At 49.3% G+C, this 20,227-nt stretch overlaps 1 protein-coding gene across 1 annotated transcript in view; it reads right to left on the bottom strand.

Moving 5' to 3' along the window:
- The window catches only part of VPS53 (vacuolar protein sorting 53 homolog (S. cerevisiae)), a gene marked incomplete at its 5' end in the record, with an annotated part of 34,952 nt that overhangs the window by 4,644 nt on the left and 10,081 nt on the right, over positions 1-20,227 (bottom strand). The window contains 6 exons of the mRNA XM_010152376.1: positions 2,320-2,389; positions 7,397-7,545; positions 12,311-12,389; positions 14,996-15,078; positions 15,977-16,124; positions 17,575-17,817. Of these exons, the coding sequence (XP_010150678.1) occupies positions 2,320-2,389; positions 7,397-7,545; positions 12,311-12,389; positions 14,996-15,078; positions 15,977-16,124; positions 17,575-17,817 (772 nt within the window). The remainder of the gene's footprint in view (positions 1-2,319; positions 2,390-7,396; positions 7,546-12,310; positions 12,390-14,995; positions 15,079-15,976; positions 16,125-17,574; positions 17,818-20,227) is intronic.

The following is a 20,227-nucleotide window of genomic DNA, read 5'->3' as shown; positions in this document are numbered from 1 at the left end:
GAGCAACCTGGTCTAGTGGAAGGTGTCCCTGCCCATGGCAGGGAGGTTGGAACTGGATGATCTTTAAGGTCCCTTCCAACCCAGACCATTCCGTGATTCTATGAACGCAGCCACGTTGAGAACTGCTCAGGACACCGCTACACCGAAACTCACGGCCTGTATGTTGGTGTTTATGAGTCCAGCGGCTAAACAAGCCGCATGGAGCAGCCAGGAAATTCAGCCCAGACAAGTACCCTCTGACGACAAAATGCTGTGGGTTAGGGGTTCTTGGAGCAAAATTACCCCAGGTACCACACGAGATATGTTTCAAGAGGTGAGATGAGACCAGGGAAGGAGAGAAACCTGAAATCAGACTAAATTAGAGAAGCACAGTTTCCTTCGACATCAGGGACCGTGAAATTCCGCTGCGCTGTTGGCACACCCCGTGCGTGTCCTGCAGAAGGGCTCGGAGAAGCAGGTGGAAGCTCGTTCTGGAGCAACACGCAACATTACGGGCACTGCAGAACCCCCCAGCGCAAGCGTTTTGGGGCAGCGTTCGGCACACGTGGGAATTCAGTTCAAACACAGAAGGGCTGAGCTGAGGAGGAGGGGTGGCCGGTTCAAATCTGGACTCTGTTATCTGCAGCAGGGGATCACCGCTGCGGGCTGCCTGCATCATGGTCTGCGTGAGATGAACCAACCCCACCAGTCGCCTCCTGGGAAGTCAGGAAACCACAGCACAAACTGCGCCCCGGAGCTGCTGGAGCCTGGTGTCGGCTCGGGCTGTCATAGCCGGATTCCTGCCTGTCTACAAGGCATCCCATAGACGGAAGGTTTTGCCACGGTTGGGGAATTCACATCTTTCCCACGTAAATTCTCCCGAGCCTAACCAGAATTTGGCGCACTCTGGAGCCTTTCCCACAGCCGCAGCGTTCGCAGGCTCTGTCCCCTCACCCTGCCTCCCCCCGTTATCTATTCCCAGTCCCCAGCACTGCTAACTCACTGCCAAAGCTTCCTGAGGAGGTGGTAAGTCAGAGACACAAACCCACCGAAGTGAACCCCACAGGTCTCGTCCCCCGCGCTGAGCACCGCCGGGCACACTGCCCTGGCGTCCGCCTTCCGAACACGATTGTCAGCCAACAGCAGGAAAAACTGTGCTTAGGACCGGGAAAACATATTCCACAGCAACATTTGCACCAGGGGAGAGAAATCAGGATGGAAAGATGTCGGTGAGTGGCTGGGGGTGGGGTTCAAAAGATGCTACGGCAGCTGGGGACAGACTGCTCCGAGGAGACCAGCTCCTGAACACCTCCGTTCCTCGAACCCCAGGAAGGCATGTCCCACTTTAATGAGACACATTCCCTGACAATCAGGCTAACAGAAACCTTCCCAGTCTGCTTTAAAGAACAAAATTGGGCCTGTTATTCCAATACAGTAATATTAAAACCTTTTAACATTAGACACAAGTCCACTGCTGGCAACACGTTAGATGCTGATTTAAAAAAAAGGCTTCGTTTAATCACTCTCAGGTTATTGCCCATCGCACCAGACGAGCGGGAACCGCGCTTCACTCATTTGCTTTCCATTAAGAAAGAGGAAGGTTTTGATGTAAAGCTCCTGTTTCAATTTGCAGACACACACTGCTCAGAACCCGCTTTGATGCCTAAAACCCAAATGGCTTTTAAGGCACTGATTTGAAGTTCACAGCAGCCCCATTAGGGGTGATTTTGCCTCTTTTTTTTTATTTCATCAGCCCAGAGGGGAGCAGCTGGATGCGCAGGGGACAGCTGAAATCCAACCTCTTCCAAACCTCACCCTGGCAGAGTAGCGGGGTCCCAGCCCACAGGCAGGGATGGGAGATGGAGGGTCACAGCCAGAGGCAGCTGCACCCATGGTCTCAAGGTAACCAAAACCCTGCGTTGCCCACCCATGTGCAATCTGGGGACAGAGGGGCTCCTGTCAAGGGGCAGCATTTCAACAGGAATGTGTATGCAAATCCAGGTGGCAATAACCCAACATCCTTTCTTCCCTGAGATCAGAGAATCGTACAATAGAATCACAGAACAGTTTGGGTGGGAAGGGACCTTAAAGCCCCCCCAGTCCCACCCTCTGCCATGGGCAGGGACACCTTCCACTAGACCAGGTTGCTCCAAGCCTCATCCAGCCTGGCCTTGAACACTTCCAGGGATGGGGCATCCACAGCTTCCCTGGGTAACCTGGCCCAGTGCCTCCCCACCCTCTCTGGGAAGAATTTCATCCTGATGTCCCATCTGGATCATCCCTCTATTTAAACCCGTTACCCCCTGGTCTTGTCCCTACAATATTACTATCGTTTCTTACCTGTTCTGCGCCCACCATGCTGATAGGTTTGCACTTGAAGAGATGGTTAATGAACTTGGGAATGAAAGAGCTGCAGGGAAAAGGTAGAAAATGACACAATTACATGTCAGTATTTGGAGTCTCCATGCTGCTCTCAAAGTTAGTGGAGAAGATGCACTTATACTCCATGTAAATAAATTGCTACAGGCTATATATAGTCTTGCAGTCTAAGGCCAAGGAGAAGCAAACCAAGTATCGTACGTAATAAACCCAGCAACACATCAGGATTAGCAGCACTGCTCACGGGGTGGAAGTATCCTGAGTGTATCCAGAACTTACATTTTACTGCATACTAGTAATTCCATAACATGCATATTACACACTGAACTTGAGGTTCAGCCAAGGCTGGAGGTCTGCTGGGCCCTGGACATTCCCACAGAATGGCACTTTTCCAGAGAGCTTCTAGCCAACACAATCAAGGCAAGAAAAAGCTTTGTGAAAAGGAAAACACCGTTAACCTATTTCACTAACGTGGATGTCAGACCCAGAAAAATGGCTACGGTACATATACTCAACCGGGAGGAATTCGGCCAGTATTCATCACCTCAGACAACACACTCCAGAGCTCTGGGGTTAGCTTTCTGCACCTTGGGTTCAGGCTTTGTGCTAGTCTCCTCATCAGTGGAGGAGCAGATGCTCCCTTCTAGCAGAAGCAGCAAGACAAGCTCCCACCCCACCTACTCTACCAAGGAAAGGTATTTTTCCTGGGGCTCAACCAGCAGCAGGAAAACGCAGGAGCTGAACACGAGGAGAGGGACCAGCGTGAGCAGCAGGAACTCGGTCTGTCGGGACCACACCGCTCATACCCGTCTTCCTTTTGCTGCCCTGTTTTTGCTGTACTCCGCTTCTTTCACAGGGCCTTTCGGCTGAGTGCCCGCCAAGCTCACGTCTCCAGGCCCTCGTCCATGACCTGGTGGCAGGTCTTTGATTTTAATGGTTCTGCCCCGAGCCCACGTAAGTCGGTCCGTTTTCTGCCCTTTCGAACGAGGTGCCGTTTCTGGTGATGATCTAAATTCAGCGCGGTTTCCCCCTCACATATGTGTTTTCTTCCCACAAGGCAGGGAGCATGGACAGCATCTTGTTTGTCCTGCCACCTGTTTTTCCAAGCCAGGATGTTTATTTTTTGCCCTTTCTCATGGAAGAATGACAAAAGTGTAACTCAGGCAGAGAGCACGCCAAGCTGCTGAGCAAACTGAAAGGAACGGTTCAAGGAAGAGTCCTTCCAAGCAAAGGCTCCTTCCCTTCCCCTTCCCTCAGACACAGTCACGACCTCTCTCAGTGAATCATCTTTTCCTGGAGAGGTGTCAAGGAGAACAATTTCAAGCTACTACTGAAAACCAGCTACCGGGCTGCCCCAAACAGCTCTGAATTTGGCCACCGGAGAAACAACTTTGGCAACAAAATAGAAGTAAGAGGAGGAAAACAAGCCCTGTCTCCTCGTGCGTGAAAGCATTACAGCAGAGATGTAACTTATCTGGTCCAGGAATCCATTTTTTGGGTGTGTAATGAACTCCCAGAAGGCAATTAGAGTGCCAAGCACAGCTGGAGCTTAGGTGATCCGATAAAATGATCAGTCGGTAGCAGCTCTGCATGCAGCAGCCTGTTACAAAGCGGAAGAGCACGAGAGATTAATTGTACCTTTGATCTTGCACGTAGGTCCAACTCTCCCTCTCTCCGTAAGGTCAGGCATGGAGCTAATGCTCCTGCTGCGTGTGAGAAACAGGGAGAGCCTTTCTTTCTGCAGGGTGGCAGCCAAGGGACCCCCTCCCCTCTTTTTAATCTTTTCTCTGTAACCACATGGTCTCCCATAGACAGCATTCCGTCTTGCAGGAAACAATTCCCAGGCCCCTTCGGATGGCCACCCACCATCAGTGCAGCAGGGTAAAGCGACCTTCCAGCCCCACATGCCTGTTATTTCACGCTGCCTTATTGGAAACAGCTCCTCAACTCCAGCAGGACAGAGAAGACAAACCGTAAGAGCCAAAGGACGCTCTGGTATTCTTTTCTTTTCTGGACTAGCAGAGACCATCGAGAGCAGTTGCACAACTTGCCTAGGCTGGACTCGACGCTTGGCTCTCTGAGCAGGCGATCCTGATGCGAATAATACGTGCGTGTTCAACGGTAACGCTCTACACGCGGTTTTGTACTCTAAATGCCTTCGCTCCCCGCGCATCCACGGAGCTATACTGAGTGCCAGAGTTCATTTGCAGTTTTGGCTGTAAAACTGGATCCAGCAAACCCTCCATAGAAGCAGACGAGTCCCCAGTGTAACAATAAAGCGGCGCAAGACAGATTAGGAACCTAAAGCACAGAAACCACAGCATCTGAGAGGCTCCCATCCAACGGGATCGGCTCTGCCAGAGCCTGTGTTTTCCTAATCCCCTGCACGGATGATGCATCCCTCACGCTGCCTTGCTAAGCAAGGCTGAGACGCAACCCCAGTCTGTCTGTCCTGAGCTGCTCCAGGACATCATTCCCAGCATCCCGGTGTCACTGAGTCACTGCAGCTGAGAAGGGTTTTGCTTTTGCCACCCTCCCAGGAGTGACCGGCCCTTGCAGGCTGGCCCAGGCGTAGCTCAGCCACTGCTTCCAAACCTCCAGGAGCCTGCTCATCACAATCTTCTTCCACCTAACTCCCCTGCAAGCCCGATGCAAAGGCCAGAGGAAGAGGAGGACACCTGCTGCAGTCACCCACCACACCTGGCTGCTCGCGATGGACGAGGCACTTCTCTGGCGACGGGGGGAGCAGTTTGTTTTTCCTATCTCTCCCTCCTGATCTCTTCCTCACCGAGATCAGGTCACAGACTTCCCAAACACATCCCGGCGTAGAAGCCACAGCTTCACTGCTCCAGTTTTTGATTTCAAAGCGTAAGGACTGAGGTGGAGTGAGAACAGAGCCCCCCACCCTGCCTGCGAGTGCCTCCTGGAAAGCCGGTCGCTTCTCACCATTTCAAGGGAGCGAGGGTTGCATATTGGTCAAAACAAAGCAAAAATGACAAATGAGTTTTAGAGGATTGATGCGATTCCTGATGTACATTTTTCTTCCTCCAGAGTTGGCTCACATCCCTCAGTTTTAAATTTAGTGACTGGAGACGCCGTCTCCCCTGTGGTCCTGTAACTCAACACGCGCGCTTTACACAATCCATTAGCGCTGAGAAGCGGCTGGCAGTTCAAAAAGATACAGGCGTTCACGGACGGAGAAGCACAATGCCTGTTAAAAAGAATTTTCAGCGCTGGGGAGCACACAAATCCAGGTATTTATATGGAGCAGGCCAGCGTGTTCCGTAACGACTCAGAGCTTCTCAAATACAGATGTTTGTACGCATTACAATGCCAGAAGCATTTTAAGTGGGACAGTGCACCCTCGCCCCTGGGTCACTTCTCCTTAAAACCAAGTCGTAACAGAAGGATGCTACACGTGACCCGGCAAAACCAACCTTCAGGAGCCAAATTTTCACTTCTACGCTTGATCCACGGCACGGTGAATTCAGGACTGTGCCTTGATTTTAATGTGCTGCAGATCAGGGCTGCAGTGGTATTACAAAGGTTTCGAGGCGGTGTCTGGGCTCTCCTGTGGAACAAAGCCGTGGAGGCAGGCGGCTTCACGTTCCCCAACGGGAGAGCTGGGTACTTCATCCTGAGTTTACTCGGCGTGTGCTTAGCAATCAAGTTAAAAGGGAGGGAACTAAGCTGAGGTGTTGAGTGTGCTGTGAACAGCTGAGTAAAGGGGGAGGGTTATTTATCACCGTGTTGGCGATATAAAATTCAAGCGTAACCACATAGAAGGCTTAAGTGCAATAAATTTTCACTGAGACAGCATTTCAAACAGCGATTATGGGCAACGCCACTGTATGATTTATCAGTAACTGCTCCTTAACGCAAACTAATGAGTACCGTGAGATAGAAAGAGGCAGCGAAACTCGGAGGCCAGCCTCCCCGCTGCAAACGCTAACGGTTCTCAGGAGAGCCTGCTGCATCCTTCCCCGCCGAAGCAGGAGCTGAAGCTCCGCCGGCAAACCCGCACAGTAACTGCCAGGCCACACAGTTTATTTCAGGATGATGAGCTTATTGCAGATGAATGAAGCGTTCAGGTATTTTAGAGTGACACATGATACGCATGGTGCTCGCTCCCAAGTCCACCAGCAGTCACATGCAACCGCAGCAGCCGCAACTGGCCGAGCCCTCCCGCGGGTTGTTCTTGGGGTGCTGGCCAGCACGGCTCAGCTGGCCAAAGGCAAGCAGGGAAGAGCTCAAAGTACCTTCCCAAAGAACTGAATTCTTGTTGCAGACATGGCTGCAGAGTTTGGATGTCCAAGAGATGCTGGAGAGCTGCACCCTCAACCCTGAGTCCAAAGGCAAGGGGAATTTCTGTCTCGCCTTCCCGTCCCTTCCTGCTGCCCGACGTTAAGTGACTTGCCAAGAAGACACTCGTCATATCCCTAAATCTGAACATGTAGTTCCCCTCCCCTTCTGAACTATTCTTGCCCTGAACTATTCTTTCAGACTGTGAAGATAGAACATACTCCTCGCACATGCCCTCCTTCCAGCGCCACAGCTATTACGAAAGTCATTTTGAGGCAAATGACGCATCAAATTTCTCAGTACCTGGAAGCAGCCTCTTACCACCGGAAAGAAATGTTCCCGTAGCAAGAGTCGTGTCCACATTCAGATTTTCAAAGCCTTATTTAGATGTCCAACCCCAAACCTTCTGTACTTGGCCAACAGAGGACAGTGATCAGGTCACTATTTTATGGGATGGTTTAGGCACATGAAAAGGAACTATGATACAAATGTCTGAGAAAATCTGCCTCGGCAGGAAACTTGAGGCAAGAAACTGAAGTGTCTTTCAACCCTGGCAGCAGCTGCTGGTGTTTGCTGCCCCACTCCACCTCCTTCCATGCTCTCCCTGGTCGGAGAGGATCCTCACCCGGACACCAAGCGCCACCGACGCTGCAGACGAAAGGCAAATCGACCCTCTACGAGCAACGAGCGAGAACCAGAGACCCCGGGAATTTCTGCGCCACGCCGGTTAACTTACTTTGCAAATTTTATACAGAACTGAGTGAAATACTTCCTTGTGGAGGCCAGGTTGTCGCGGATGATGGGGACGTTCTGTTTAATGTGGAGAATCACTGAGGTGACATAAGGACTCTGGTCACCGACGTGTTCCACGTTCTGCCACTGCATCTGCACAAAGGGGAAAAAACAACCAAAAAGCCTGTTTAACTCATCAGGATTCAAGCAATAGGTGAGGAAAGCTGTCCAAACTTCCTGCCAAAAGATCCCTAAGGAATCATCAAGACACCACCCCTGCAATTCACCACCAAGGTCGAGTTCTTCGGCACTATAGTGCTTAAGCAAAACTCTTCCACAACAGAATACAAAGAAAACCAGCGCAGAGATTGTGACGGGCAACCTACACACACGGGGATCACTAGGATTAAAAAGGCTTTTGGAGCACACCAGGGCTGCCTTAGTATTTAACAGTTTCCAGTTTGCCGGGTTGAAGTGCCCATAGAAATCCCGATTACAGGCATTTGGGAAAATATCTGCAAGCTTGCAAAGTCTGGATTCCTGTATGGCAGCCAAGACTTTTATACTGATGAGACTGATGACACATAGATGGAAGAGGTAGAAATAGTCTCAAAGTCCAAAGCAGCCTACACCGGCGCAGCTCGTGTTGAAAACACTTTGGGTGTGCAAGCCAGGATGGCAGCTTCAGCTCATCCCAAACACACGTAAAAAAAATACAAAACAAGGTGAGTTACTCAATGACCCATTTTGTTTTCATTGACCGTCAGCAGAAATGCAACGGAATAGCCCCTGTGAGCCCGATGTCCGCCTGCCTTCGGCTTCCCTAAGCCTCGTTTGCAGCACACAGGGACTACACGGTGCAAGTCATGTGGAAAAACAAAGAGGCAGTTGGGTAAGGACGGCCAAGCGTCCGTGTGCGTAACGAAGTCTCACTGAGGAACCTGCAGAGAAGAGCTCCCAGCTCTGCTACTGTTGAGAGACCATGCTCTGCTGCGTGCTCCGTTTGGAGACGTCGTTCCTCGTGCTGGAGAGGAAACAGAAGGAAAACAGGTATGAAATCAGGACAGAAAACTGGGCACACGCCCAAGATGAGCTTTTTCTGTTGAAGGAGTGTTTGTCCTCAAACTTGTCTTCTCAAGTTCTGCATCTCGCATGTAAGAATTTTTATTCCTGGCATTAATTTAATTGCAGCTTTGCTCACTGCAAACCCAGCTGCTTCGATTCCACCCAAGCAACATACAGCCGAAGTGGCTAAAAGGGCAACAGAAGCCAAATTCCTTGCAAAACCACAGTGTCTGAGCGTCCGCACGTGTCCTACCAAAGCTATCTGTATTTAACCCAACCACCCAAACCCCAACCTGCTCATCTCGCATCGCCCGGGTAGCGAGAAGGGATCAGGTTTTCATTCCATCTCACTTGCATGTGGAAGTCTGCACAAGAGACAACTGCTTGTCTGCTCCTCGTGGTACTTGTCATACCCAAAGAAAACCCTCTGTGCCCGTCTCCCCGTCGCACTCGCGCATTCCCAGCACCGGCCCTTCCCCACGGACAACGATCCTCGACACGCAGACCATCCCCATGTAGCGGGAACAGCCAGAAAGTGGGAAGGGACCACTGAGTTGAATTATTGCAACAACAGTAAAACAGTAGCTTTTTCATTTTGTTGGTCTTCGTTCCAAAAGCAATACTTTACAACCAAACCTTTAAAGCATGAGCAGTAAAAATAGCCCTTTGTGTGTGTATGTGGGTGTGTTTCACCCCAAAAAAACCCCAGTAGCTGCACTGAAAGACACAGTACACATACTGAAAAGTCATCAAAAGAAATATGAGCCCAAGTCTTCTGGTAAAGCTTTGTTCCTGTCACATTAAATTTATTCCTCTCTTGCCCTCGTCCCATGTTTTTCTTGGGACAGCCACAGAGTTTACATCCACAAGCTGAAAACGAGCCCAAAGAACAGGAGCAGCGAGGCCTCGCGCTTGCCGGCCAAGGGGAGAAGCCCACCGCATGGGCACGCCAACAGCCGCACGCTGCAAGGACACGGGGCGACACGGCCCCATGCGAGGGCAGGAGCCGGGTTGGAATACCCGGTGAGGCCTCCAGAGATGGTTTTTACAACAAAAGCACAGGATCCTCAGGAATTTAGGGTGCTCTGTTAAAAAGGAGGGGAGAAGAGTGAAACCCTGAGCAAACCTGGGCTGGTTTGGCACATAACAAGAGCTTCACCGCCTTCTGGGCGTAGCGGGGGCTCAAGAGTACCGCTGGGTCTGCCGGGCTGTGGGTCCCCACGTGTCCCTGTGTCCCCAGAGAGCTGGGAATGGGGTGGCAGGGCCAAGCCAAGTGCCTCCTCCACGCCCAGCACTGACGTGGGTCTCTAGCAAAAGGGGATGCTGCGTGATTTAACGGAGGATGAACCAGCCTCCAAGGCTCCCTGCACTCAGCAGCATCCCACTGCCAGCTTATCCCTACAGGCTCCAGCGCTGGGCACATCCGTATGCACCCAGCCAGCCCCTTCTCCCTTGACTCTGCGTCATGCAGGGAGAGGAAAGCCGGCGGGTGCTGCAGGCAGCAGCGCGCTGCCCCTCGTTTGAGGGCTGAAACACGTTCACGCTGACTTTAATTAGCGCCTGGCAGCTTGGATTGCTCTGCGCGTGGGGCTCTCCTCGCACGCTCGCAGAGGTTATTAGCGCCCTGTGTCGAAGCGCTTGCTGTTGTCCACTCAGTTGTAAGGAAGGAGGAAATTGCAGCCGTGCCAGGAGGTTTTAGCAAAATATAAAAAACCAGCGAGCAATCAACATAAGTCACTAAAATGTCCCCCAGCCCCACTTACAGCACAGTTTTACATATAAATCGATGCTTAATTCGGCAAGTAAATCAACCCTTATCCAGTGCAATCCATAAACTTAATTGAGGCAAAAATATCCCATGCAGATTCGCAGTTCCCTCAACCCGGTAATTAAGAATAAAGCACACCCGGCCAGTTAAGCGCCTGCTCCAGATCAGTCCAACACATTCACAGCACCTGGTTATCCCAAATCTGACAGCAGGGATTTAGGGCAAATTCCTCTCTCACCCCACACCCCAACTCCCCGTCCTACGGCTCTGTTTAATCCTTCCACACCTGCTGCAGAGTCTGAGTAACGATTGTCACCTACAAATTTTGTAATACGGGGCCTTCTCGTCCTTTCCCGTTTCTTCCAGAACACACTCGGCAAATAATCAGGGGAACTGAGCACCATTCCCAGCTGAAAGCAATATTCCCAATGCTGTTTTCTGTGTTAAAGCTCTCGAAGTGGCCTGCAGCCAAAGTGGGTTTAGAGGTTTAAGTGTTTCTTAATTTACCTCTATAGTTACCGACCATTCTTGCAAGGATTAAAAAAGAAACAAGCCAGACTTCAACAAAGGACGGGGAATGTTGAATCTTGGAGGACACCGGAGTGAAGTAAGTGAAAAGAAGCTAAACAAAGGAAGAGCTGTAATGGAGTGGGGGGTCTTGAGACAGACGTGCCGTCCCAGTCCAGGAAAACTGGAATGGATCAGGCCCACAGTCTTTATTCATTTAATAAAGACTGACATTTTACACATCCAAATGCTAACTCCGCATTTAAATAATGGTACGCATTCCTTAGTCAACTGTCAAGAGTCATAACCCAGCCCCGAAGAAAAGGGAGGAGGAGGATGAAGGAAAAAAAACCCTCTTGCACCCAACCCAGGTCTAGTAAAAATCACATAAAAGCAACTCTTGTCTGATGCAAACAGCGAAATGTGTGCACGAGTGACAAGCATTTATTTAGCTAATTTCATAACACTCCGCTTGTTTACGTATCATCAGTCCCATCACATGAGCTGCATTTTACCCGTGTTCCAAAGACAAAAATAAATGGCCTACCAGCTGCTGCTTCCTCAAGGTTGTGGTTTACTTGGGTACAAACAGTCAGAGCTAAGCCAGTCAAACACCACCGCGCTACGTAGGCGCAGGAGGAGATCTAAGGAACTGTCAGGGCACACACGCAACACCTGAAGTGCTGAGCCCTTCCCGACGGTGTTATTTCACTGGGCAAAACAATCCTGGTTTCATTTGGAACACGTACAAGCTCCATTACCAGCTGCATTCCGCTTCAAATATTAGCTGGGGGTGGCGGGGCTAGTTGCAGCTGGAATACATCATAAAGCAGAGAGCTATTAAAATTCATGGCAGCGAGACTGTGTGTTGATCCTACAAAAATGGAGCGCTCTGTTTAATATTTCTAATTAAAACAATAGTTCAATCCACTTTTGTTGTCTTCACCTCCGTCTAGAGCAGTGGGTTTTCACAATCCTTTGGCAGGAAAACACAGCTCTGTATTTCCAACGTATAAAAGGCAGCAGCGTAACTGCACCAAAACCCTGAGGTGCTAATGACACCGGCGTTGCTCGGAACGGCTCCGTATGTCCTTGAGAGGATCACAGAAGCAACAGGGCTCCACCTCAACTCCGTATTACCCTTTGAGCACCTTCAGTTAAGAGCCACAAACAAGCAGGTTAGTAAAACTCGTCAGGCAGCACAAAGAAAACGGCGAACAAGAAGGTGCATTCGAAATTTCACACTAACGGAAGTTTTCCTAATTTTAAAGGCCCTCACTGGCGTTAGGGGCAGAAAGAGAATGCCTTGGAAACTTAGGGAAAGTACTGTGTTATCCATGTGTTTCAGTGTGCTGCAAGAGAGTGAAAGCTGTAATCCAAACGCTGGGAGTTCTGGGAGTGAAGGATATATTCCCAACTACAGCAACTACTGCTCAAGAAAAAATCAATATATAATATATAGCTAAGTCTCAGGGCAGCGTAAAAGGATGTGTCAATAGTGAAATCAAGCAATCAAAGCAAACAGAAACTCCACACGGATCCTAAGGTTACCTCTTCCCAAAACAAATCCATCCCTACCTTGCTCATAGCAGTCAGGGCAGGGTCACAGGCTGCATCCAGGTCCTGCACCAACAGCTGGATGCTGTTGGAGATCACACTGCAAAACAAGCACGAGTTTTAGGGTGGTATCCGGCAACGCAGGGCCATAACCAGCGTACCTGACTGGGAAAGGAGGAAAATCCCCCAGGAGCCAAGAGCAGCGTCCCGCCGTGAATACGCACGGCTGAGAGTTGGGCTGAAAAGGCAGCGGGAGGTTCTGCAGATAAGGTATCACCCACCCAGAACCGCTGTTGGGACCTGGGTGTGTTCACCGCACCCCACACAGGTTGTCTATCCCCTTCCCAGAGCTCGAGCACACAAAGACTGGAGCAGGATCCCAAGTAAGACTGCTCCTTCAGGGCAATTAATTCGTTGGTAAAGGCAAACTCATCCAAAACGAGTTGGGAGAATGAATATGGGAAATGAAGCAACCACTGGCTTCAAGTTACATGATCCGAAACTTGCACTGGGATAAAAGTCTGTGAGCGTTTCTGCTGGTACCTCCACATCTGCTGGATTCACTCCCTTGGGGGATTCCACCAGCCCACGCAATGCCAAGGGAGCTGGGCTGAAGTAACCATCTCTTGGGCACTGCTGGCAGTGACTTTTGGAGAGAGCTGTGGTTCAGCACCAAAATGAAACGCAACCCGCTCCGCGGGAGCGAAGTGACTTCATCACTACCCTCTGCGCGCCAGAAGCCTGCCCGACGCCGCTCGACCAAGTAGAAGCTCTCACCTAAAAATCCCAGGATTGCAGACAGGAAGATAAACCTCTTTGCCTGCCCTTCAAAATGAATACCTGCTGCAGAGGGGTAAGGGTGCAGCAAGGAGCGTGTGGCAAGCACAAAGCATCACGACATGCCAAGAGGGTTTGGGTCCTGGGTCTGCCAGAAGCCCCTTCAAACCCCCGTCTCGGGCAGCACGTCAGTACTTCCGTGGCCATTACTGAATCCCTATGCAATCCCTGACAGACCCAGAAGCTGATGGATCAGGAAGCTGAGGCCACAAACGAGCAGGATAGTTCTAGTGAAGAAAGTTCTTACTAGAGCCAAGTGCAACGTTTCAGACCTTTGAGGGGTCTCTGAACACCGTTTATAATCTCACAACGGATCAATAGGGCAGGGGGGTGGGAATCACAGATTTCTGGATTCACACGACAATAATTTTCCTTCTGCTGAGCTTCAAAGAGAGCTCGTTACCTTTTCCACATTTCCTACAGAAAAAGCTTAGCCACCCCAGGGGTAAAACCCCCGAGCTGAGCACTTCATAGGAATTAGGGTTGGTTCTGCAATCTCCTTTCTGCGAAGGAAGAAACGCTTTCCAGAGAAAGCAGGGACGTTTTATCTCTTTCTTTATGACCGTGCCTAACACGACATCAAATCCCAGAAGAAACAACTTGTTTGATGTTGGATGAGCAGACGCCGGAGAGATTTATAGCTGTGACTTACACTGACAGAAGACTGGACAAAGTACTGTGCTGGAACAGACCGAAAGTCAATTAAAAAGCCTTCGTTAGAAGACACGTCAGGCCTGTCAATTTAACTTTAAAGCTGTCCAAAGCTGCACACGTGAGCGATACATTTAAACAATTTCCAAAACACATCATATTGGCCACCTATGGGGAAGCTGAGCAGCAACTCAAGGCAGCTGCCCCAGCCGGACCGGTCGCATGAGAAGGCGGAAATCGCCCTCAACCTGTCCACGTGAAGAAAATCCCACCACATGGCATGTTTTATTTTACTCCCCAGCTCCCTTTGGTTTAGTGGATGCAGCAACCCTAGCTGTTGGTCAGGGATTCACCCTTAAAAAGGTCGGAGAATGATCTAAAGGGAAGGGAGTCTCTGCAGCCTGGAATGGAGCCTGAGACCATGTGAAAAACCTGGATGGAGATGCAGTGGGATCCTGCCCACTGGAGCAAGAGAGGAGGAATCACAGGAAGGAAGTGTTCTGAAAAAAATCTTACTGCTATCTGGGCTGAATCTTCGTTTTAAGGAGAAGGAGAGCTGGTGATAGGAGTTATTTTCCCAGCTTTGCCAAGGTTTTCTTTTGTCTGCTGCGAGGCACAAGTTGTTTTTCTTGCCTCGATTTCCTTCTCTCAAAAACTATCCAATCTGTTTGTCAGTGGTGGAGAGGAGAGGATGTTAGAGGGGAGTATTTTTAGCATCGTTACGTGAAAAGTTATTTTAATGAATGGTAATCTTCTATCAATTATAATCCCCAAGTGTAAGATTGGATCAGTCTTTTATGTCATCTGAAATGGGGTTTGATCATACTGACAAGGCTGCTGATTAACAGTGGGAAGTTAAAGCAGGAAGGAATGTACCGAAATAGCTCCCTTTCTTGAAATGTAACAGCCACCTCACAGAGCTGCCAAGATGCAAATGATGTTTCAAATGGAAACTCACTATTTCCTTTCCCCTTTCCAGTGCTCTTGTTCCTTTGGCTAGGACGATGGAGAACAACTCCATCTGAAGTCTGTACTACTGCTGCTCTGGGACCAGCCAAAGGATGACCATCCCTTCACCAGGGAAATGCCTACGCCTGGGCTGCATCTCTGGGTGGGTCCTACGACACTGGGATTTCGGGCTTGTATGACTCCAGCACCATCTGGCTGACAAACTAGGATGTCTGACAGATTCTGGCAGGATGCATCTGCTGAACGTACATGCTGAAAGTGTCCATCTCTCCCGTCAGGTTGATTCTCTCCACTAGACTTGCATCCACTTTTTCTTTGAGTTTCTCTTCCAACTGTTAGGAAACAAAACAAGGAGAAGAAAGATCAGATTTCTTACTTGGAACGACAAGTCTTGAAAACTTACATCCTGGAAAAGTCAGCTTCTTAAAACGTAACCTATGCCCAGACTAAATCCAAAACTCAGCCAGCGAACAATGGAAATCTCTCCTTGCTGGACACCCCAGAGGCCTTGATCTGCCAGGATGGCCTACGGTGGCACCACGTCCCCAAAACAACTGCCAAGGTCACACGTAACTCTAGCCTGATACGCTAATGTACGAGCTTAACACCATGGCACCTGTCCTTCTAATAAAGATGTTTTCCAGCACCCTGTCTGTGTCCAAACTGCAGAGGACGAGGATTGCCAGTTCTACGGGTGGAGAGGCCATGATACGGCCAAACACCACAGCTCATCTACCAACCTGCGGCATTTTGAAAGCACCTGAACATAAGGAGCACTGTGGCTGCAAAGCATATCAGTGTAAATACCTCCTCCTCACCCCATCTTCCCCCAGTATTTCATGCAAGCGGCTTCCTAAACCTATTCTGAGTTACTGTTTTTCTTGGTTTTATAAAAGGGAGATTGTGAACCATGAGAAGAGACTTCTTTTAATATAAAAAACTTGGTTCCCAATCCAAAACAAATATAAAAAGATAGTGTCCAAAACTGATGCTGCAAAGCAGGATGACAAGCAAATGACTTTTCTCAGGTGGAAACAGCAAAATCAATACTTTTCTTTCTTTGACATACAGATTTAATAACGTAGAGCTCAATAATCAACGGGATGCTCTGTGGAGCAGACACTACTACGGATCTTTTAGTACTTCTGACTCTCCCAGTCAGACTTCTCTCGTGACGGAAGAAGGGCTGCTGCTGGGTGCCTTCTCAGAGGTGCCGCGAGGAGAGCTCACCTGCTGGGTGGTTGCCAAGCAGTACTCTGCAGTGCTGAGGATGCTGCAAATGAGGCAGAGTTCTTCTAAAGTAAACTTAGCCACTTCAGAGCCTTCCTTTTCTTTCAGCAAACTAGTGATGGTGAGCCCACCACTGCTGCTAGTTGTCCTGAGGGCAAAAAACAGAAGGCAAAACCTGTAAGGTTTCAGGGGTACAGACGCACACAATGCAAAATTACTTCTAGGTTTCCAAGCCATAAAAAGCCCTTATGACCACAAAGTCCATTGTCTTGTGCATCACGGATCAGTGTCATTCTACCTCAAACCTGCAATTGCTACTTTGATCAAGAAATATCCTTTAGGGAGGCAAACAGGAGTTGATATCAAGTCTTCAGGCAAAGCACAGTTCATTCACAACGTGGTAGATCAGGATGCAAGTGGAATGCAGCTTTCCCCAGTCAGCTTCACCTTCCCCAGTCAGCTTCACCTTTGCTGCCAGTAACTCAAAATCTAATTAAAGATTACAGAAAATTCCCAGTAACTATCAGGCAGCTTGTCATATTTATCTTTTCAGTACTAAATAGATGTCAACATGCATTTGAAACTTTGATAGCCTGCTTTAAAAACTGATGATAGCATGAGAAAAGTACAGAAGATGCAGCTTCTTTCCACCGTCTTCCAGTGATTAAGGGCTGTGTATCAGCAACAAACTCTCAGTTGAGAGTCAGGAAATTCCCTACCTCTCAAATCTTCCTAATCCAAATCCATTAAAAAAAATAGGACAGTGATATTTATCTTGGACAGCAAAAATGGAGCACACAAAAAAAAGGCGTATAAAGAACGCAACCGAGGTCTGATGGAGAATGCACATTAAATTTATCTTTCCACTTGTCTGGACGTAATCTTCTCCCCCTTCCATCTGTAAAAGATTTTACTGGTTTCAGAAATTAATTCTGCTGCTCCCAGGTTTACAAGGGAAACAAACTGAAGACGGTGAAGAGCATACCAAATTGAAAGCTCCTTCAGCCTGTACACATGATACTGGGGTCAACCCAGAGTGATTTCCTTCCTTTTCACTGGATTTGCATCTGCATATTTTACTCAAACATATATAGAATGCTGCAGAGCAGAGGGAGTTAGGTAAGCACTTTAGCATCACACAAATAAACCCCCTTCATTATACATTACTATATGTAGAACGTTGAGCTCAGGCAGCTAAGAGTCACCGTACGACCTTGTTACCCAAGCAGCAGGGTAAGTGCAATCCTTAAAGCCAGAATTCTCTGAAGAGACTTGGGCTGGCATTTCAAAAGGAACTCCAAGAAACTGTAAATCTGACTGCTAACCAAAGCCAAATATGAAGCTATTCTCCAGGGGCCCTTAAAAGAAAAACAATGCCTTCACTCTCCATTTGGTCTCTTGCCGTTTCTCCGCGCAACAAACTGAACTTTTGAGCAAATCGTGAGGTAAACGCAGTCAAATAGTTGCTACGTGTCTTCTTTGACAGCAAAACATAAGCATCCACAAGGATGCATTTATTAATTATCTTTACAAAGCATCTGCTCCTCACTGGAATGTCTCACCCGATGGTGCTGCAGCATTTGGGAAGCAAAACTCACTTGGGCAGGTTTCCAGACAGAATTTTCCAGGCGTATTCCCGAAGGTACTTCTGGAATATGGTGGTGAGGGCTATCATCGGCTCGCCTGTGCTGAGCTGGGAGCACTGCACCATGCACTTCTTGTAGTACACGAAGAGGTCGGCACAGCTGGGCAGGACGGCTCCTCCCTCATCCACGTTGGGTCTGGGGGCACCTTGAGCCTTGAAGTCAGCCACAAACCTGTCAATCAGCTCGCCGAGATTTCTGATGCGGGACAACAACAGAAAGGTATCTTAGTATTTTGGGGGAGGGAAGAGAGAGAATAATGCTTCAAACCAGATGCCCTGTCTTGTGACACCAGCCAACACACGGATTTTAGCAGTTGGGTACTCCAGCCCTTCCTTATCTCCACCTTCTCAGCACAAAGCTCATACAATAACGCGGACTGGACCGATGAGTAACGACCTTTTGTACTCAGAGAGTTTTAGTGGCAGCCCCAATCTGTTCTCCAGTCACATATAAAAGCTCACAAGGCTGCCAGGACTGGGTTCAGCACATCTGATGCAAGTGCATAAAGCATCTGCTCAAATTTCATTCCTGGCACCGGCAAAAGCAAGTCGGGCTTCCCATATCAGCGGCCTCCGGAGCAGACCCGGGGGAATATGGCTTTTAAAGGGATGTGCTCAAAATGGTGTGCCATTTGCCAGTTCTTGGTCCCATTTGGATACCACCTGGTTTTGTACAGCTTCACACGTCCCTTCAAGAAGTTTTATTTAGCGTGAGCGCAAAGTGCACTTCCGACTTAAACTCTTTTTAAAAGCACAAAAAGCCCTCCAGTGTCTCCAGTGATTCATTATAACCTGGGCTGTACTCAAATATTTTGGTCTTTAGGCAACAATAATCTTCACTCCACCGTTTCATCACACAAAAAGGCTTTTTAGTGTGGCAGAGGGCCAGGACCATCAATGGAGGTCCAAAGAAGTCCTGATCTTGGGAAATCCCTCTGGTCCTACTCCTCCAGAGACAGCACAGCCGTGTCAGGAACAAGGACCAGCCCTCCTGACACCGGAGCTCAGCTACGTGGAGTAACCTGCGCCAGATGAAGTGCGTTATAGCAACAAACCTCCTCCCCCAGACACACAAACGTATGTGAACTTCCACAAGGAAGTCTGGGTTTTGAGGAGTGTACAGACATTTCGGATGACAGAGTGGCACTCTGCTGACCAAAAGCAGTTGTGAAGTCCCTGTATCTTAGAGTCCCACTTCCACTACGGTCTTGGCTCTGCTTCCCCCAGTTCTCTCCTTTCCATGGCACAGCCTTCATCCCGCTCACTGCTGAGGGGGGCAACGGCTGTGCCATGCCCTGATCCAGCGCACCGAAGTAGAAAGCCAAATCCTTAGGAGAATGACAGAATAAAGAACCTGAACTGTAGCTCCCACAAGAAACTGAACTATCATTTAAGAAAACAAAAAGGCATTACTTTATAGCCAATGCATTATCATTATTTTTCAGGAACAGACTTATTTAACAGAACTGCCGTGCTGTCCACAGAAATGAGAACTCTAAAAGCCTGCCAAAGAGTTTCAACTCGCAATGTTCTCCTGATCTTAGGGCAGCTCACGGCACAACCCAGGAGCTCATGCAAAGAGACTGCATTAGGGTCCCCTGGAAGGGGACATTCTCATTCACCTCTGCAAATGAAAGAGGAAAAAACCTGCCAGCGATGGAACTTTTCCCCAGTTGCTGCCCTTTCTTTCTTTTCGCCTTGTGAAAAAGAAAACCAGCACCGATTCCAGTTTCCTGAAGAACCTTCAAGTAGAAAAGGTGACCTGGCTCTTCCCTGATAAACATACAGATTGCTGCACCAAAATGGATGAGCTGCTGTGGGTGATCCACGGGGCCAAACCCATCTGCAGGAACGTGCTTGGTGTCTGGGCTTTAAACCATGAAGCGAGGCTCTTTGGCTTAAGCGAGGCTCAGCGGCTATTGCAAAGACAAGTAGCCCCTTTCTTCACGCTTACTGCTTGCTGCTCAGAGTACTTCACATAGCTCCCATTCCACAGATACACACAGTTCCTCGGCTTTGCTACAAGACCTGTAAAAACATCAGGCTGCTCAACCGCTGTGATAAATCTCGACGCTGGCCCAAGCAATTGAACGTTCAACCGAAGCATCGATCGTATTCGACCAGAGTGGAGCGAAATATCCCTCCCCCCGTAGCTGCAGGGGAGCCGGAGGGAGGCTGCAGGAGGGCTCACACGTGCTACGAGCTGCAGCGTCCCTTCGGGTTCTCAAGGAAGGCGGACGCAGCTCGCTCCTTGTCAATTAAGCAGCTGCATTTCCACCCCGCATCTGCCCCTTGCTCCATCTGGGCAACAAAGTGGAGCTTTCTTCGCGTTCGCCAGCCACTTCGTGGGTTTTTTTTTTTCATTCTCCCAGTCTCAAGACGCAGTGAGGAATGTCAGTGGCTTTTGTTTCGTTATGCTTACTCCACATGTTCTCCTCTTCTCCGAGGCAAAGGGAAATGTATCTACATTTTCCCAGCCCCCCATGGTCTTGTCAACGGGGATGCAGGAGCAGATGCAGCTGTCCAAAAGAGCTGGGAGAGCAGCACTGGAGCTTCGTGCTTGTTCTGATCCTAACCTGGACAAACTGCCTGTCAAAGGCAGGCCG

Source organism: Eurypyga helias, unplaced genomic scaffold, assembly GCF_000690775.1.
Source record: "Eurypyga helias isolate BGI_N326 unplaced genomic scaffold, ASM69077v1 scaffold23715, whole genome shotgun sequence".
NCBI lineage: Eukaryota > Metazoa > Chordata > Aves > Eurypygiformes > Eurypygidae > Eurypyga > Eurypyga helias.
The sequence above is the reverse complement of the archived record's forward strand: the minus strand, read 5'-3'. Positions and strand labels throughout refer to the sequence as shown.